Genomic DNA, 15,853 nt, shown 5'->3' on the forward strand with positions numbered 1-15,853 from the left:
TTTCAATGTTTTTACTAGTTCCATGACTTTTTCAGGCCTGGAAAATGTGATTGTGAAATTTCATGACCTTTCATGGTTTTCCATTACCGTGGTAATCCTGATCATATTTGTAAAACACTTTTTGGAACTATTAATGATGCTACACAGAAAAACTCTGCTCCCTCTGCTCAAATACCTTCTCTGGGTTGTTCAAAATTGTCCAAAATGTCCTGAAATGTTCCACTGATATTCATAATGGCAAGAGATTATATTTCCCACCACAACCATTAACTGATGTTATGTATCTAGGGCAGACATCACTCAGTTAGGGGCTGCATTATTGTGACAATATTTATTATTCTGACAGTTACAGAGAAGTATTACATTTAGGGAGGTCCAAACTCCAGGTGATCCATCTAAAATATCATCATTTATTTAGAGCTAATTTAACATTTCCTTACATTCATTAATGGGTATTCTATAAGTCATTATAGTAAACAAAAAATGACCCAACTAGAGTTCCTTCAAAAAATAATAAGCATACAAACAAACTTTTTCATTTGCACACAAAACTGACACATTCTTTTATTAACGTTTCTTCTCATCTAAAATAGAGCATCTTAATATTAAACAGTGTTAAGTACGAGCCCTCCTAATTAATAGTGCAGATATGATAAGGGGGCAAATTTTTCAGTGCAGAGATGACAAATATGGATTTGTGTGTGTGTGTGTGTGTGTGTGTGTGTGTGTGTGTGTGTGTGTGTGTGTGAGCACACTGCCCTCAGGTCCTCAAGAGCACGGCAGCCGTCACAGCTGTTAGAGCCACAGCAGCCACAGGCCCCCAGATCATCCACAGTTTCTGAAACAAGCGGTGACACAGAAATGGAAACATTACCATCACCACATGAAACCGCCCATCTTCGTCATCATCATCATCATCATCATCATGGGATCGCCAAAGCTTTGACAGAGGGAGCTTGCCATTGAAATCAATGCAGTGCACAGAGAATGAAAGTTAAAAACAGCCCTTTCAGATAAAGATAAGCTCATTCAAGCCAACTGAGAGACACAGCTGTTAAGCGTTAGCGATCCAGACAAGACAAACAGATGTCAGATGTTGGAACTGTATGATTAGAGAGGTTAGAGTCTCTGAGACGTCAATTTTTGGAGTTTACCCCCTAAGGAAGGCATTCTGGGGGGATGAGGAAAACCTGATTAAGTCATGCAATGCTCTAAAAGACGCTGATGGGGATGAAAGATGTAGGCCGATTTGACAGGAGTAATGTGTACCTTACTACCACAATGCGCCGAAGCACCAATACAGCAAAGCCAGGATAAGGCCGATGACTATGGCTTGAACAGGCAGCAATAGGGATGTCTACAGAAGGGAAGGGATATTACAGTAATCAACTGCAATGGGACATACTTTAGTTGGGCGTGGCTTTATTAATGAACCCCTCAGTCAGTAGTCTGTGTTTGTAATTGGTGTTTACACAAATCTCAAAGTCACACACGGCTGTCAATGTCTAAAAGCAACAGTAAAAGACAGTGGATGAGTAGAGAGGAGCTGATGTGTTGCTGCTGAGAAAATAAAAAATAAATTGTGAATCTCACAAAAGATTCACGGTTATGCCCGGAGATATTTCACAATATGAAACAGATGCTCAGTGCACTGTTGTTGCAAAATCTGAAGCAAAGCTCATGCTTCTGAAACTAAAACAACTGAGGATGTTTGCTTCTTATGCAAAGCTATTATATGTTTGTTTTTTTAGGCTTAATTGCAGAACATTATTTCTACACTTTACACAACTTTCATGTCATTTTTCAAACAATTATATATGATTTAGTTAGTGTGTGAGCACTTACCTTTGTCCCTTTGTCCTGTAATTCCTTCAGCTGGGCTTTGCACTCCTCAAAATCCCCTGTAAGCATCTGTTTTTCCTGCTCAGTCTTCTCATATTTTTCCTTCAGGTCTGATAGTTCTGTCTGGACCTCCTCATACTGTGCAAAACAAATTATTATATTTACCTCTTTTATTTTATTCAATTTTTTTTCAAGCAGCAATCACACAAAGCAAAACTTATAAGAACGACAACATGCCATTTGTATATCAATGACTTACTGCATGCTATGTTTAAATTGTGAAGAAAACGTTGTTTTTCTCAAATACCTCCACGGTAAACAAAGAATTTTAAAAAAGCCAAACATTCTTCATAAATTGAAGTAAACGGGGGCCAAATATCACAACAGCAAAACTATGTCAAAACATGTGTTTACAAACTCTCAGACAATTCATTCAGTATAATTAAAGGCTCATTTATCCAGTTATATGCTCAGTACTTCCCAAACACATGCAGTTTTGCTAAAATGTTGCAATATAAAACACTTCCGCCAACTAACAGTGTGCATAACATACCTGAGCACATGCCTGTGTATGACTCTGCTTGAGCTCAGCTAAAATGCATGAGTGTGCTCAGCACAGAAATCAACGGTGCACAAAACTGTACTAACGTGTTTTAAATCAGAAGGTTTTAGCGAAAATGCATGAGTTTAAGGAAGTATTGAGCATAAGACTGGAAAAATGAGATTTGAATTACACACACGATTTGTGTGAGAGTTTGCTAACTGATGTTTTGATATAATTTTGCTGCTTTTAAACGTGGTCCCCAATGACTTTCAATGCATGAAGAATGTTTGCCTCTCTCTCGGATTTTCTGTTTGCCATAGAGGCAAGCCGGAAAAGCAAACACCAATTCAAGGTAAAGTGCACTGAGTGATAGATATTAAGTGGTCATTTGGGAGGTAAAGTATTCCTTTAATGTAATCACAAGGCAAATTCATTTAAATGTCGGTTCAGGGTACTTAAGGCTGACAAAGGAGCATGCTGAGACCAAAGGTTACTGATGTGAATATCAGTGATTGATTCAGGGTGGTGGTGGTTTGTCTCATGCTTTGTTCTCCAACAGGAATTAACTGGACAAGCAAGGGGCACCGTGAGAGCTCTCAGTTTCCACTTTTATTCAGTGCCTGAAAGAGCCACACCACATTGGGATGAATGACTTGTGGTTAAGAATGACTTCATCTTTGCTTTTGGCTATTCAACAGTGCCCCTCCTGTCTGAGAGCCACAGCAGTGGCTGATCCATCCCCATCCAGCCTTCTGAACCTGACTGGGAGCATACAGCAGTGTGCCACTGACAACAACAGGCTCACTGTGGGCTGTTTGGACTGGGGGATGCTTTGAGTTTCACAACATCTTGTTATAATAAGAAAGCTGGAATTTCACTGTCACTTCAACGTAGTTTCAGTTAGGTAGACTAAGTATCTATGAGCCATTAGAGGAAGTCATTCATGCAGTCTCTGTCCTGGGCTGGATGACACCAGAAAAATCCCAGAAGGTGATGAGTTCAGTGCCGTTATTTATCAGCTGTCTCAGAGTAATAGATCAGCCCTCACTGAGTCAAAATTCTCAAGGAGTAATCTCTTTTTAACCCAAGAATATCCTCCTCATACTGCAGATGTTAAGGAACAGTGCAAATCAAAAACCCTAACCCTAAAAAAGTACATTTTTTACCTTTTACCTGCAGTGCTATTTAGCAATCTATCTATTTTGGTGTGAGCTGCTGAGTGATGGAGATGTCAGCTGTGGATGTCTGCCTTTTCTATAATATAATGGAGCTGGTTTTCACGCGGCTTGTGGTGCTCAAAGCATCAAAATTTGAAGTTGGAAAAATTCAACAGCAATGTCTCTTTCCAAAGATCATGATCCAGTTACAAAAGATAATCCACAGACCTTGATGTGAAAAGTTCCATGTAGGAACTATTTTCTTTCAACATCAGCTGTATCACCATGCAAAAGGCAGCATACAATATAATACATGTCTACGGCTGACATCTCTATCACTCGACAATTCACACCAAACCAACTAGACTGAAAAACAGCACTATAGATATGAGAAAAATATGTATTATTTTATTTTTGAGGTGAAATGTCTCTTTGAACCACCTCTATGATGACCCAAACAGATAAAAAAACTTTTGGATTAGATAACTACAGAAAGCTGTTGCCTGCCTGATAATCATCTTACGATATCTTAACTGATTGTGAGCTATGGCACAATATCAAATTATGTATACAGGAAAAGAAATTACTGCACACTTCATGCCCAGTTAAATAGCAGTCAATGGCTCAGATAGACAGATGAGAGTCTGTAATTATATAGTGCAGAAAAATCTGTCCTAAATGGAGTTGCACTTACATCTCTTAAATCCTACATTTAGGCAATGGGGTTAACCCCTTTCTCACTGAGAAAAGTCATCTATATACTTTAGCTGCTATAATATTCACAATCACTTTAGATCTGGTTATGCTCACAGAAAGTCATTATTACAAACATAAAGGGCGATTTATAGAGGTCACATAGTATCAGAACACATTGTTTATGCATTCTTGATCCTTGATATTGTGTTAAATCTAATTTTATGGCTGTGTGTCATGAAAGTGTGATTTTATTTGCTCTCTAAAGGAGAACTTCGACTCCTTGCTGAGTGTGCATGTAGGAAGTTTCATAAATACTGTAACACCTCGTAAACACTGGCTGTGCACAGCAGCGTGTCAGCAGCACACCGCCGGCAGCTGCAGGCAGTTTCTGCACTGGATCCATCCTGCCCACTGCTGCTGTAAACGCAGGACTGTTTTGACATATCTCAAAAATCGAAACACATAATTTACTTGTGTGTACAAGTGGAAAAATAGACTTGAAGCTGTTGGGTTATTTGGACAGTAAACAATGTCACCATTGTAGACAGCTGCTCAGCTTATAATGAAGCTATAATTGTTAAATCAGTCACAGGATTAAAAACTGACTGAAGGCACAAGTGTGGACGAGGTGTAAGTGTCAGGTTTATTCTTAGCCCTAAAGTTAATTCCTATGAGTGATTCTGAGATGCTCAATCCTTCAGTGGATTTTCTGGTCTTTTGGGAACATACCTCTCTCTGCAGAGCCTTGCTGCGGCTGTCTGCCTGATCCAGCTGGGTTTGCAGCTTGGTGCTATCCTGCTGGTGCTGGAGCTGCAGAGCCGCCAGCCTCTTCTCCAACTCCTGCTGGGATCTCTCCAGGGCTTTGAGGCTGCTGCTCAGCTCGGCATTCTGGGCACGCGAACTACCAGAAACAAAACAACACTAAGTTCAAAAGGTGAAGGATCACACGAAGAGGAGTGTAAACTGTGAAGCAAAACATGCTGGAAGACAGTCCAGCAGATGAGACACAAAGGTGGGGGTGAAGCTGAGCTCTCAGTGATGTAGCTTAGTGCACTGACCTGGCAAGGTCCTTTTCCAGCTGCTGCTGTCTCTGCAGCACAACCTCTTTCTCAGAGCGCAGAGCTGCACATTCACTCTGCAGGTTGCCCTTCTCTTTCTGGTGAGTCTTGAGGAGTTCCTCCTTCTCGGCCCTGAGGGAGGCACACTCACTTTGCAGGCTGCTCTTTTCCTTCTGGTGCTTATTCAAAGTGTCTTGTTTTTCAGATCGCAGGACAGAGCACTCCTTCTGAAGCCCGTTACACTCCACCTGCATGGACTGCAGCTCACTGGCTGTGGAAATAAAAGGTTTTATGTAACAGTCATTGAGCAGATGCTCTTTTTTTAATTAGCTCACAAATTAACTGAGTGTTCATTTGAGTCTCGTAATGCTTGAAACTAGGGCCATCAGCGTTAACACGTTACCACATTAACACGATGCCATTGAGGTTTTTTTTTTAAATCGTGTTAATCGCTGGCCGACATTCCCATCTTTAAGAGTCTGTACTGGGCTGAGCTTTAAAGCTAGAGCGATGATACCAGTCTGAAAATAGAAGATCAGAGGAGTCCAGTTCTAACCATGTCATGCTAGCTTGTCAGGGAGGTGACTAAATAATGCTTCAAAGTTAGGATACATTTTGGCAAAAAACAGCACGGTCATTTTACAGGGGTTCTTTGACCTCTGACCTCAAGATATCTGAATGAAAATGGGTTCTGTAGGTACCCATGAGTCTCCTCTTTACAGATATGTCCACTTTATGCTGCTCCCATGCAGTTATTTACTGTCATTTAAATCATAATCAAGACAATCATGTCAATACGGACTTTAAAAACTGTTTTGTAATGCTACATAATGGAATTGAAAACATGCAATAAAATAATACATTTAATTTTGATTAACTATTGAAATTCTGCGATCAAATGCAATTTAAAAAATTAATTGTTGACAGCCCTCCTTGAAACAATAGAGCTCTACTTAAAATCACATCACTGTGTCAGATACATATAGAACTTTTTACCATATATTATCACCATACTGTGTGTCAGTATGTGTATATAAACCTTGTATCTCTGCAGTCTTCTGCCACTGCTTGCTCTGTTGTTGAAGGTCACGCTGCAGGTTCTCGATCTCACGCTCATATTTGTTGGCAGTCTGACGCCATTTGTCCAGATCCTTTGAGACGGTTGCCAGGTTGTTCTGGATAACAGCGACGTCACGGTCCCGCTCGGTAGTGGCTGCCTCTAAGGCACGTTTCAGCGCCTTCACCTCGTCACGTGCACTCTGTAACTCGTCGTGTGAACCAGAGGAGACATCTATCTGCTCCCTGAGAATGTGTGTTTCGTCTTGGAGCTGCCTCAGCTGGCCTGTCCAAACCACAGTCGGTGTTTAGATTTGTGATGTTGACATTTTAAGTACACTCAAATCCATAAACACAAAGACATACCTTGAAGATGTTTTATCTGTTTTGCAGATTCATCAGCTTGTTTTTTATTGTCTTTTCGCTCTTCCTGCAGGATGCCTGCAAAACATGAGTGCATTTATTTCCAGCATTAGTGGTTTTCTGTGCACAGTGGAAATCTAACATCAGAGGTCAGTGCATGTTTTTTTTAAAATACTTTTTATTTATGAAGCATAAACACAAAAAGCACACAGAAAAAAACAAAAACAAATATGAGGTCATGGGATGTTTCAAATATTCCTAATTTAAGGTAGGTTATAACACATGATACATACAATAATTTTGAGTGATCTGTCACACTGGCTAAATAAACACTTTTTTCCCCACTGTTTTTCTCTGTTTTTCTTAAGTCAGTATTTTGTAATGGCCTTAGAGATTTTTACCTTGTAGCTCCATGCATTTGTGTTTCTCAGTATTGGCTAGCTCCTGGGCTTCTCGAAGCTCATCTTTCAAGTGCTGGATGACTTTCTCTGAGTCACCAGAAGACCCCATGTTTGACCTGGTCAGATCATCTGATAAAGAAATACAGAATATAAATTATTATCCAGATTAGAAGATTCTTTCTACCCACATGAGACTATCTAGCTGTAAGAGGAGAGCTTCTCATCTTCCTGCAGAGTCACTGGAGTGCATACAAAGACTTTAGAAAGTAAAATTTAAGCTATGGTGACACATCAGGCAGTAATGGTGGCAATTCACTACTATAAAAATAGAAGGATAACTCAGTTCCACCACATTAATTCTGCCTCAGTCCCAAATATTCAACCAGGGCTGACATAGTAGATGATTTCCCATGATATTAAAATGGGACTATTACATAAACTAATTGCTAACCCAGAAATAGACACAACTGCATTTTTTTATCCACGCCTTTATTCCAAATTGTCCATTAACCCGGCAACAAACAAGTCTCTGGCACATCTACACTGCTTGTTAACAGTACGTTACTGTACACAACACACAAAGGGAATGGACTGGCCAACGTTGTCAAGGGTCTGTTGTGTTTCCTAGAGGTGGAAACAAGCTCCACAAATACTTGGCCTTTGCAATTCCCAGTGAATATCTTGATCCCCTAATCTACCGTGGCCAGGAAAAGAGATGACCTCATCTCAGACCGAGCCTTTGGCAGAGGCGAAAACAAGAGTCACGACAGGTCAAGCATGTGCACCATATATGGACACATGAGCGCACTGCCATGAAATACTGCGTTTGTCGTGAAAACTGTGATTTCATTGTGTCCGGCATGCTCGGCCACATAAACTTACAGCACAAATACACACATGTATTGTTAGTGGTGCTACCAGATGGCACAGATAAATGTCCCTAAAATGAAAGGATATGAAGCAACTGCTGGAGGCTGGTGGCACCCTCCGACTCGAGCACATGACCACGCGGCTGTTTGCTAGACAAAGGATGGGCGGGCAGTGCACTGTCCTGCATGTGTGTGTGAAGTTGCGTGCCCCTCATCGCATGCATATTTATGAGTGAGAGTCAGAATGTGAGTGGGCTTCCTGTACGTGGGGATTGTTCAGTTTGTGTGAACGATGAATGACGTCTGGGGAGCACGAGATAAGGAGAGCATTCCAGATGAGGGCGTTCGACGTGTTATCTTTAGTAGCATTATAGTTGTCATGTCTTTGTGTCACAGACTGACACCTGACAAATAACGGGATTAGCCCGTGTGTAAAAATACCTCTGTGACTAGTTGGGGGATACTGAGCATCACACTGCCTCAAGTGACAACAGGGGGAAAAAAATGTAGGAGAAAGTCTTTTTTTAGCTCAAGTGCTGAAGGCTAAAGCCATCATGGTCTATCTTTCCCCTCTGTCGGTTTCCTTCCCAATGATTGTGACAGCGTACTTAAAGCAAATCGGAGGGTTAGCACGGCTGTCACAGAAACTAACGGTATTCAGCGGGTCTCTATAAAACTGCCGATAAAACTGCCTCAATTGATATCAATTTACAGCCACACAATGTGCTGTATGTGACTGAATCTGAGAAATATCCTCCTCGTCCTGAAAAGACTCAGATGCTGTTATCGTGAGGACAGTGATGGCTTTGTGCTGCCTATATACTGGGCAGCGTAGCATTACAAATTCATTCATCATGCAAAATTGATTCCCTCGATTACATGCCCGCACATTTTCTCATGTTGATTTTTATGTTCTTAGTATTGCACTGAAATTAGCAATCTCTTTTAATAAGTCACCCTGAATGGCACGAACAGACAGTCAGCTGATGTGCCCTCTGTGCAAAGAGACTCCATCTTCTAATAAGCTGTTGACACTAGAGAAATCAGCCTCTTAAACAAGGCCATCCACAGCACTCTCTAAAGCTACCCAACTGCCCTTACAGGCTCAGGTGCGCTCCTGAACTGTGACTCACGCTTTTCTTTTCTCTCCCCTCACATCGTCAGTTAGTAAGATGTGCTGAGTCATTTAAGACGCATTTGAAAAGCAAAACAAGTCATTCAGAAAAGAATCCAGCTGGGTTACCTTTAATGTGAGACACGTTATTCAGAGAATCACTCAGCTCTTTCTCATCCATTTGCTTATCTGTAAAAAAAAACAAACAAATGACTCATATCATGTCAACAAAGAGATCAAGAGTTAATGCTGACAGATAAAATATATTTTAAAGAAATATCTTGACTACATCATAAAGATTATGGTTACTGTTGTTAAAAAGGTAAACATAGAAATGCATGCTCATCCATCAACACATAAGCGGTACTTTTAAAAAAGGCAGGTGCTGTGAAATTCACAGACACAAAAGTCACAGAAAATGTACCAATAAAAAGATTAAGGATACAACTTAGCAGGATACATTACCTTCGTGTGATCCAGGAGCTACAGTACTCTGTGTGCTGAGGCTACAGCGGTCCCTGGCATGAAGAACTCTTCTCCAACTATCAGATTTTTTCAGATGCGAAACGGACCAGTCCAAGCCGTGAGGAGGGGGGATACCGAGGGAGATGACAGACACTGTGCACCAGACCTCCCTGCTTCTGTTAGACTGAAGCAAGTGAAAACAAAAAAAAAGCCTCTATTAAGTCTACAAATACCTTAAATGTGATTAAAAAGCTACACCAGATATAAGTCGGATGAATGTCCTCAAAAATATGACCCCCCTATCTGTGGCTGAAGTCCCCCAGCCCCTCCACACTAGGTCATGCATCCGAGTAGGGCATGTCGGAAGCTGCAGCTGCATAGTGACACAGAGAGGTTTTGTTTAGGGAGCCGAGCTGCTCTCTGACCAGTTGGTACTGATGTAAAAATCCACAGGATGACACAGAATAGGGAAAGCCAGTGTGAGCGTGTGTCCTGTGTGCGCTGCATCCACCTCCCGTCTTGTTTTGCCCTGCAGGCCTCTCTTTTGTCAGGTTAGATAAAATCTACGTGTCATCCTGAGGGGTGATGTTGTGCTGTGACTATTATAGAGACAAACTGTGCGTGGTGTTGAGCTAATTAGTACTGGATTGAACGATAAAATTGATTTTTTTTCACATTATATGTAGGTTGTTCTACTGTACTGTACACTAGGTTTTTATTTTAAACTAATGCTAGTCATTTTCTAGTGATTTTCTAGTAAACTAATACATTTTCCTGTAAAATTATAGTAAACTACTGGCAGCTGAAGTTGCCTACTGTTATTTTACACTGCCACTAATATAAGTAACTTTAACAGTATATAGTACTGGTGAATTTATTACAGTATACTACAGTAGTATGTGAGGTTTGGCTCTAAAATGCATCAAGGTTTACGGTGTTTCATTTTTAAAAAGCTTCACATTACTGTTAGAACTGCAGTACTTTTACAGCAATTTCACTGTGACAAATTTTGCTGTAAAATTACAGAATCCCTACAGTACAATTTGAGGTTTTCGGTGTAATATTGGCTCCAAAAAGCACAAAGATTTACAGTGTTTTACTGTATTTTTAAGAAAGAATGTATATCTGTAAAAATGTTGCTGTATTTTTACAGCAATTTGTTACAGTGTGTTGTAAGATGGGGATATGTTTATATATATATATATATATATATATATATATATATATATATATATATATATATATATATATATATCTTTTTCTCTTGTCATCACATGTTTAATCCACATTGTGTTAAACTGTTATCAGTTAATGTTTTAAATGGGAGTCTACTGGATACCAGGTGATCTGTCAGGTGACCTGGTGTATTAAGTATTTGAGGTTTTATGTCTGCATTGTTAACTTGTCGAATGAAGTCCACACGTGGTAGTTCGAAACGTCACCTCGGTGGTAATTATATTAAATATTCATGGGAGCATAATCTAGTGCGCTGACTTTGTTTTTTCCTTTATTGAACTGTAAAACACCTTAGAGAGCCTCTTTCAGCATGCTTTGAAATGTCTTTATAAACAAGATAATAAAAGAAAAGCAAGATATTTAAACACATTTTTCTACATGTAGGCAAAACTAAATGTTTCCTTCTGGTCAAAGGCTTTCATAACTTATCGTGTCACATCAAAAAATCCTTGAATAATGTATGAGGTCCACACACAGTCCTGCAGGTTGTGATGCAGGCTTAAAGAAAGTGGGGTCATAGTTTAGAGGATATTACCTCAGTAAATTTAAGATTTTATTATTTAATTCTATCATATAAAAGCATGTTAACTTTAAAGTTAGTCTACGTCTTATGAAAAGCAGATTTACAAATGCGGCCCAACGTAAGGCTCTATAATTTCATATAACTGATGTAATATTATGTGTCATAATAATCATTATAGTAATGCCACAGACTCAGTGGTGCAAGTATAAGCAGCTTATGTGTCAGCTATGTTTCCAGATTATTTACATACCTAATTCTTGATAATAGAAAGCTGCACTGGGCTAGGACCAGGTGATAATGGAGAAAATCAAATATCAACACTGCTGAACAAATACCTTGATATCAGTATTGCAACAATATTGTAGGGTTAACTATTCGTGCTTTCCAAAATATTTACACAGTAAGATTTTTAGGGTAATGTAGATATAATAACTAAGTGGGCAAAGATTAAGTCTTTGAAAGCTGTATTGATATCAGTTATCTTGTGCTGCATTTAGATGCCTTTCACAAGCTATTTGGCCCTTTGAAAACTGAGCAAATTTCTTCTGAAAACATAGGATAAAAAGGTGATGACAAACAAGAAAGAAATGTCACACAAACTGCAAGAAATTCATAAAAGCTGACAAAAAAATTACTTAAAAAAATATAAAAATAGAATATATATATATATATGTATGTATATATATATATATATATTAGTACATTTTTCTCAGCACTTTGTGTTTTTCATTTCTTTTTTTTGCTGCTTATTTTCAGGTAATTTTCTTGTAATTTTTTTATTATTACTTTTTGGGTAATTTTTTGCCATGTCTTGTTAAGTTTATTATTGCACTCTCCATGTGTCTATAAAATAAATCAAACCAATTTGCTCAGCTACAACAGTCTGGTAAGTTCATAAAATTACATCACTCTACTATAATGTAGCGTTTAAAACCAAGAAAAGACAACACAGTGTTATCCAAAATCTAAGATGATATCTAATCTTACATCACAGTATTGATATAATATTAATGGATATTTCCCAGAACTACTACACTTACTCAAAAAATGCAAACCGGACAGTGTTGTGAGGAGACTGTCACTGAGCTAGGTGCAAAAGTGTTGATGAAAAGCACAATTTCATCATTCAAGTTTAGTGAGGAAACTAAGAAGCTGCCCCTACAGATTGCAGGTCTCTGCCTGCAGCTACAAAATAATAAATGTAACAAGATAATGAATTGTTGAACAGAGCATGGCCGTTTTTGCCTCTAGAAACCAAGGACTAAGGGGGTAATCTTAGGACTCACAGAGTGAAATCTAACATCAGAGGAGTTTAGTTAAAATTAAATTAAAAACGACAACAACACCAGGGACATGTCTCTTAGTGAGTTTGAAGCGTAGGACTTCAACCTTGGTTGGTTGGGCAAGCGAGCACTGAAGTAAAGGTTTACAATATAAAGCCACAAATCATTTACATATATTCAGTCAATAATCAACCATTTTGGCATCCTACTTTATTCTCAGGAAATGTTTAGGGTTCCTACAGTTTAAGGCAGTTAGATTTAAGACTTTTTTTTTTAAATGCCACCAATTTGACAATAACTAAAATTAATAATTAAATTACTCAGGGTTTGGTAAGGTTCTTTCACAAATGTTTATTGTAACATAAAACATGACCTTTTTGGTCAAGTTAAGAAGTCAGAGGTATTTCAAATGTTATAAAAAGTAAACTGTTTTTCCTCTGTCCTGATCTTTGAGACAATCTGTAAAAAAAAAACTTTTTTTCTTTTTAAAACACTTATTACTTATAATTTTGACATTTTACAATGCAATGTCAGAAAAAAAATATTCAAAATATCCTTTTTAAGCTTTTGAAAGATTGATGTAACACATTTTAATGCTAAATAAGGCCTTATTTTGAGATTGTTAGGATTTAATATTCAGGGTTCCCACAGATCCCTAAAAAGTGTAAGAAGGCATTTAATCAATCAAATTACATCATGACATCCCACAAGGGTGTGGGTTTTCTCCAAAGAAACTTTACTAGCCAGTCTTCTGTTAAGGAGATTAAGAGAGCACATAATTCTTGTTCTCTTCAAAGACAAGAGACGGGTAAACCCACGTAAACCTGTTTTACGGTGGTAGTCACCCAACTTGTCTAACAGAAAGTTCTGCAGCTCACGGAGTCAATATGACCTAACGTTGCTTAACTACTGCCCTCTGATCGCATGCTTTACTACATGCCAAACTCCAAAGATTTTGTCCTATTTGCTTTTAAAGCTTTTAACAGCACCGTGGACTCACACCGAATGTGGTTTCGTTCTAACAAGCAACAAAGTCTGCTTATTGTCTCAGCAATAAGTCTGTCAGTATAGTGATACGGAGCTTCGTAAACTGAAGTACAGCAGATCTAAACTCAGTTATCAGTTTAATACAACAGTCCTCCAATTAATCCTACCTTTATGAAGTTAAAATGTTCAGGTTTTACTGAAACTGTTTTAGAGAGTAGCTGGTATAACTTTTACAAGGTGAACATTATAAACTTGATGGGTGTACCTTGATGTAGATGGCTGGCAATGGAAATATATATTAGAGGTTTCTAGAAGGGAGATGAAAACAATGTCAGTAGCTATTCATTTTTGTGATGGTTATTCACTGGAAATCAGAGTTTACCCAGCCACAAGAAAGTTAATTAGTTTAAAACAGCGACTCTGTTGTGTTTAGAAACAGAGTAAACTAACCTGTAATGAACATTAACATTAGCTTTCAGCTAAGGGACTATTCTTTATTTATCGGAGGAGGGAGTGGCTGGGGTGTGACTTCAAGTTTTATTTTTATTTTTAATTTTGACCCCCTCCAAAGCTACAAATATTTCCTTGAGCCTCCCTGAGTGACTTTGGGATAATGCATGACCCTCCCTCCACCATAAATTAGTAGTTAGATTTTAAAAACTTACCCTTTGATGCTTGCAAGTTAAAAGTTATTGATGAAATATAACTATTTTGAGCTTGGATTTGGTTATTTTTTTCTGATAGAAACATTTGTCCCATATTACATGTTCAAGAACTGTTTGAAGTTCGAAAATCAAACAACAATTTCTGTTTTTACAGTTTCTGACTATGATAAATGGTGTAAATTTGGTGGCCACTAAATCTGAGCACTGAGAGTGAGTATATGTCAACACAACCACAACTTATACAAACACAAACAAGTCGAGAGCGATTGTTAACACAGAGAACTGATAAATGTTCAGGCTTCAAATCATATTGTGAACATTACTGTCAATGCAGGCATTTATTTGCCAACTAGGAAAGCTGCAATGGCTTTTGTCCTGTAGAGCGACGCTGCTGTTTGTTTTGTCAGCTGACATTATGTGGTTGTTGCCACTGGCAGACAGATTTCTCTCCATCTAAACAGCCTTCCAGGCCCGTTACCATTACATGAGTAATGCACCGGCTCACTATTTGACATGCCACCTCCATGTGCACCACCCCAACCTCAGATAAATAATGAACAGTCCCTTACTGATAGCTTAACGTCAGCTGGCTACTTATTTTGTTTGTTACCACATATTGCCTTAAAATGTACTTCACATTACACTAAACAGTCAAATGTGGCTGAATACTTTTCAAGAAGTATTAAAACTGCAAAAGTTTAACACGAAAACACTCCAAATTATGATTAGGTTAGTGTTAGATATCTATGGTGGCTAATTTAGCTTAAACTAAACATTGTTCAGCACTAATTATAAATTGGGAGTGTAGTATTTAGGTTTCAGCTGGTATTAGCTGCCTTTAAATCCCCAACATAAATTTATTTTCAAGGCACTATTCAACTTTTGTTAGTGTGTGGTGGCATACTCTATAAATAAACTTGTCATTAAATGTTTTTAGGTTTTAAAATCGTTATAATCTCGAATTAATCGAGATCTCCTTCAGTGGTGTAACAGTTAACTTCTCATTTAGCTATTTCAGGTGGTTTAAGTAACAAACATTGGCTAACTGATGGCTCACCATTAGCTAGCTACTTGTTTTGTTACCCGACATAGACTTCAAACTTAACTTTTATTAAATTACAGTTAAATGTGACTCAACACCGTTTAAAAAGTACATAAATAACTATAACTCACCGCCAAACAACACCAAAAAACACAGTTAACTGGCTTTGGTGGCTAGCTTAGCTTAAACTGGAGAAATAACGTTTAGCAGTGTAGCTAAGTTTCAGTTAGTGTTATCTGCCTTCAAACCCCCAATAAAACCTTATTTTATGGCACAATCCAGTGCGTGAGAGGTAAATCCCAAAGGATGCCTCCTCTGAATAAGCAGTGTGTTCATCCCTAAAGTGGAAAACATCATTCAAAGTTGCCTAATCAGTGTAGTGAGGTGGGTGTTTCCTTTCAGACTTACGTGTCAGCTAGCAGTCCGCAGGGTTTCAGTGAAGTGAGTCTGTGTCAGTGCTCAGAGGGCGGAGGTGCAAACATCACTGCAGAGGATCTCACTTATTTCAACCAATCCACCAGATGTTCGACAAGTAGTTTCCACTATTTTATT

At 38.6% G+C, this 15,853-nt stretch overlaps 1 protein-coding gene across 2 annotated transcripts; it reads right to left on the bottom strand.

Moving 5' to 3' along the window:
- Positions 1-312: 312 nt before the first annotated feature.
- Positions 313-15,850, bottom strand: slmapb (sarcolemma associated protein b). 2 transcript variants are annotated; one of them, XM_088082044.1, is made up of 11 exons: positions 15,710-15,850; positions 9,566-9,749; positions 9,230-9,289; positions 7,118-7,246; positions 6,720-6,794; positions 6,337-6,639; positions 5,298-5,568; positions 4,969-5,140; positions 1,846-1,980; positions 1,270-1,357; positions 313-838 (listed from the first exon to the last, which is right to left on the bottom strand). In XM_088082044.1, exons 3-10 carry the CDS (start codon positions 9,279-9,281, stop codon positions 1,274-1,276), a joined length of 1,221 nt encoding a protein of 406 aa, XP_087938170.1. In that variant the 5' UTR covers positions 9,282-9,289; positions 9,566-9,749; positions 15,710-15,850; the 3' UTR covers positions 313-838; positions 1,270-1,273. The 2 variants fall into 2 exon arrangements, with proteins under 2 accessions (XP_087938170.1, XP_087938171.1); XM_088082045.1 differs by lacking the exon at positions 1,270-1,357.
- Between the last annotated feature and the right edge of the window lie 3 nt (positions 15,851-15,853).

Source organism: Plectropomus leopardus, chromosome 9, assembly GCF_026936395.1.
Source record: "Plectropomus leopardus strain MGB_pleo_1.0 chromosome 9, ASM2693639v1, whole genome shotgun sequence".
NCBI classification, from domain to species: Eukaryota; Metazoa; Chordata; class Actinopteri; order Perciformes; family Serranidae; genus Plectropomus; species Plectropomus leopardus.

Coding starts and splice junctions, on each gene's coding strand:
- slmapb (XM_088082044.1), bottom strand. CDS start 9,281: ATGGATGAGAAAGAGCTGAGTGATTCTCTGAATAACGTGTCTCACATT. Junction 6,640..6,719: donor ACAGATAAAACATCTTCAAG/GTATGTCTTTGT, acceptor TGGTTTGGACAG/GCCAGCTGAGGCAGCTCCAA. Junction 1,981..4,968: donor GCAAGGCTCTGCAGAGAGAG/GTATGTTCCCAA, acceptor TGTTTTGCACAG/TATGAGGAGGTCCAGACAGA.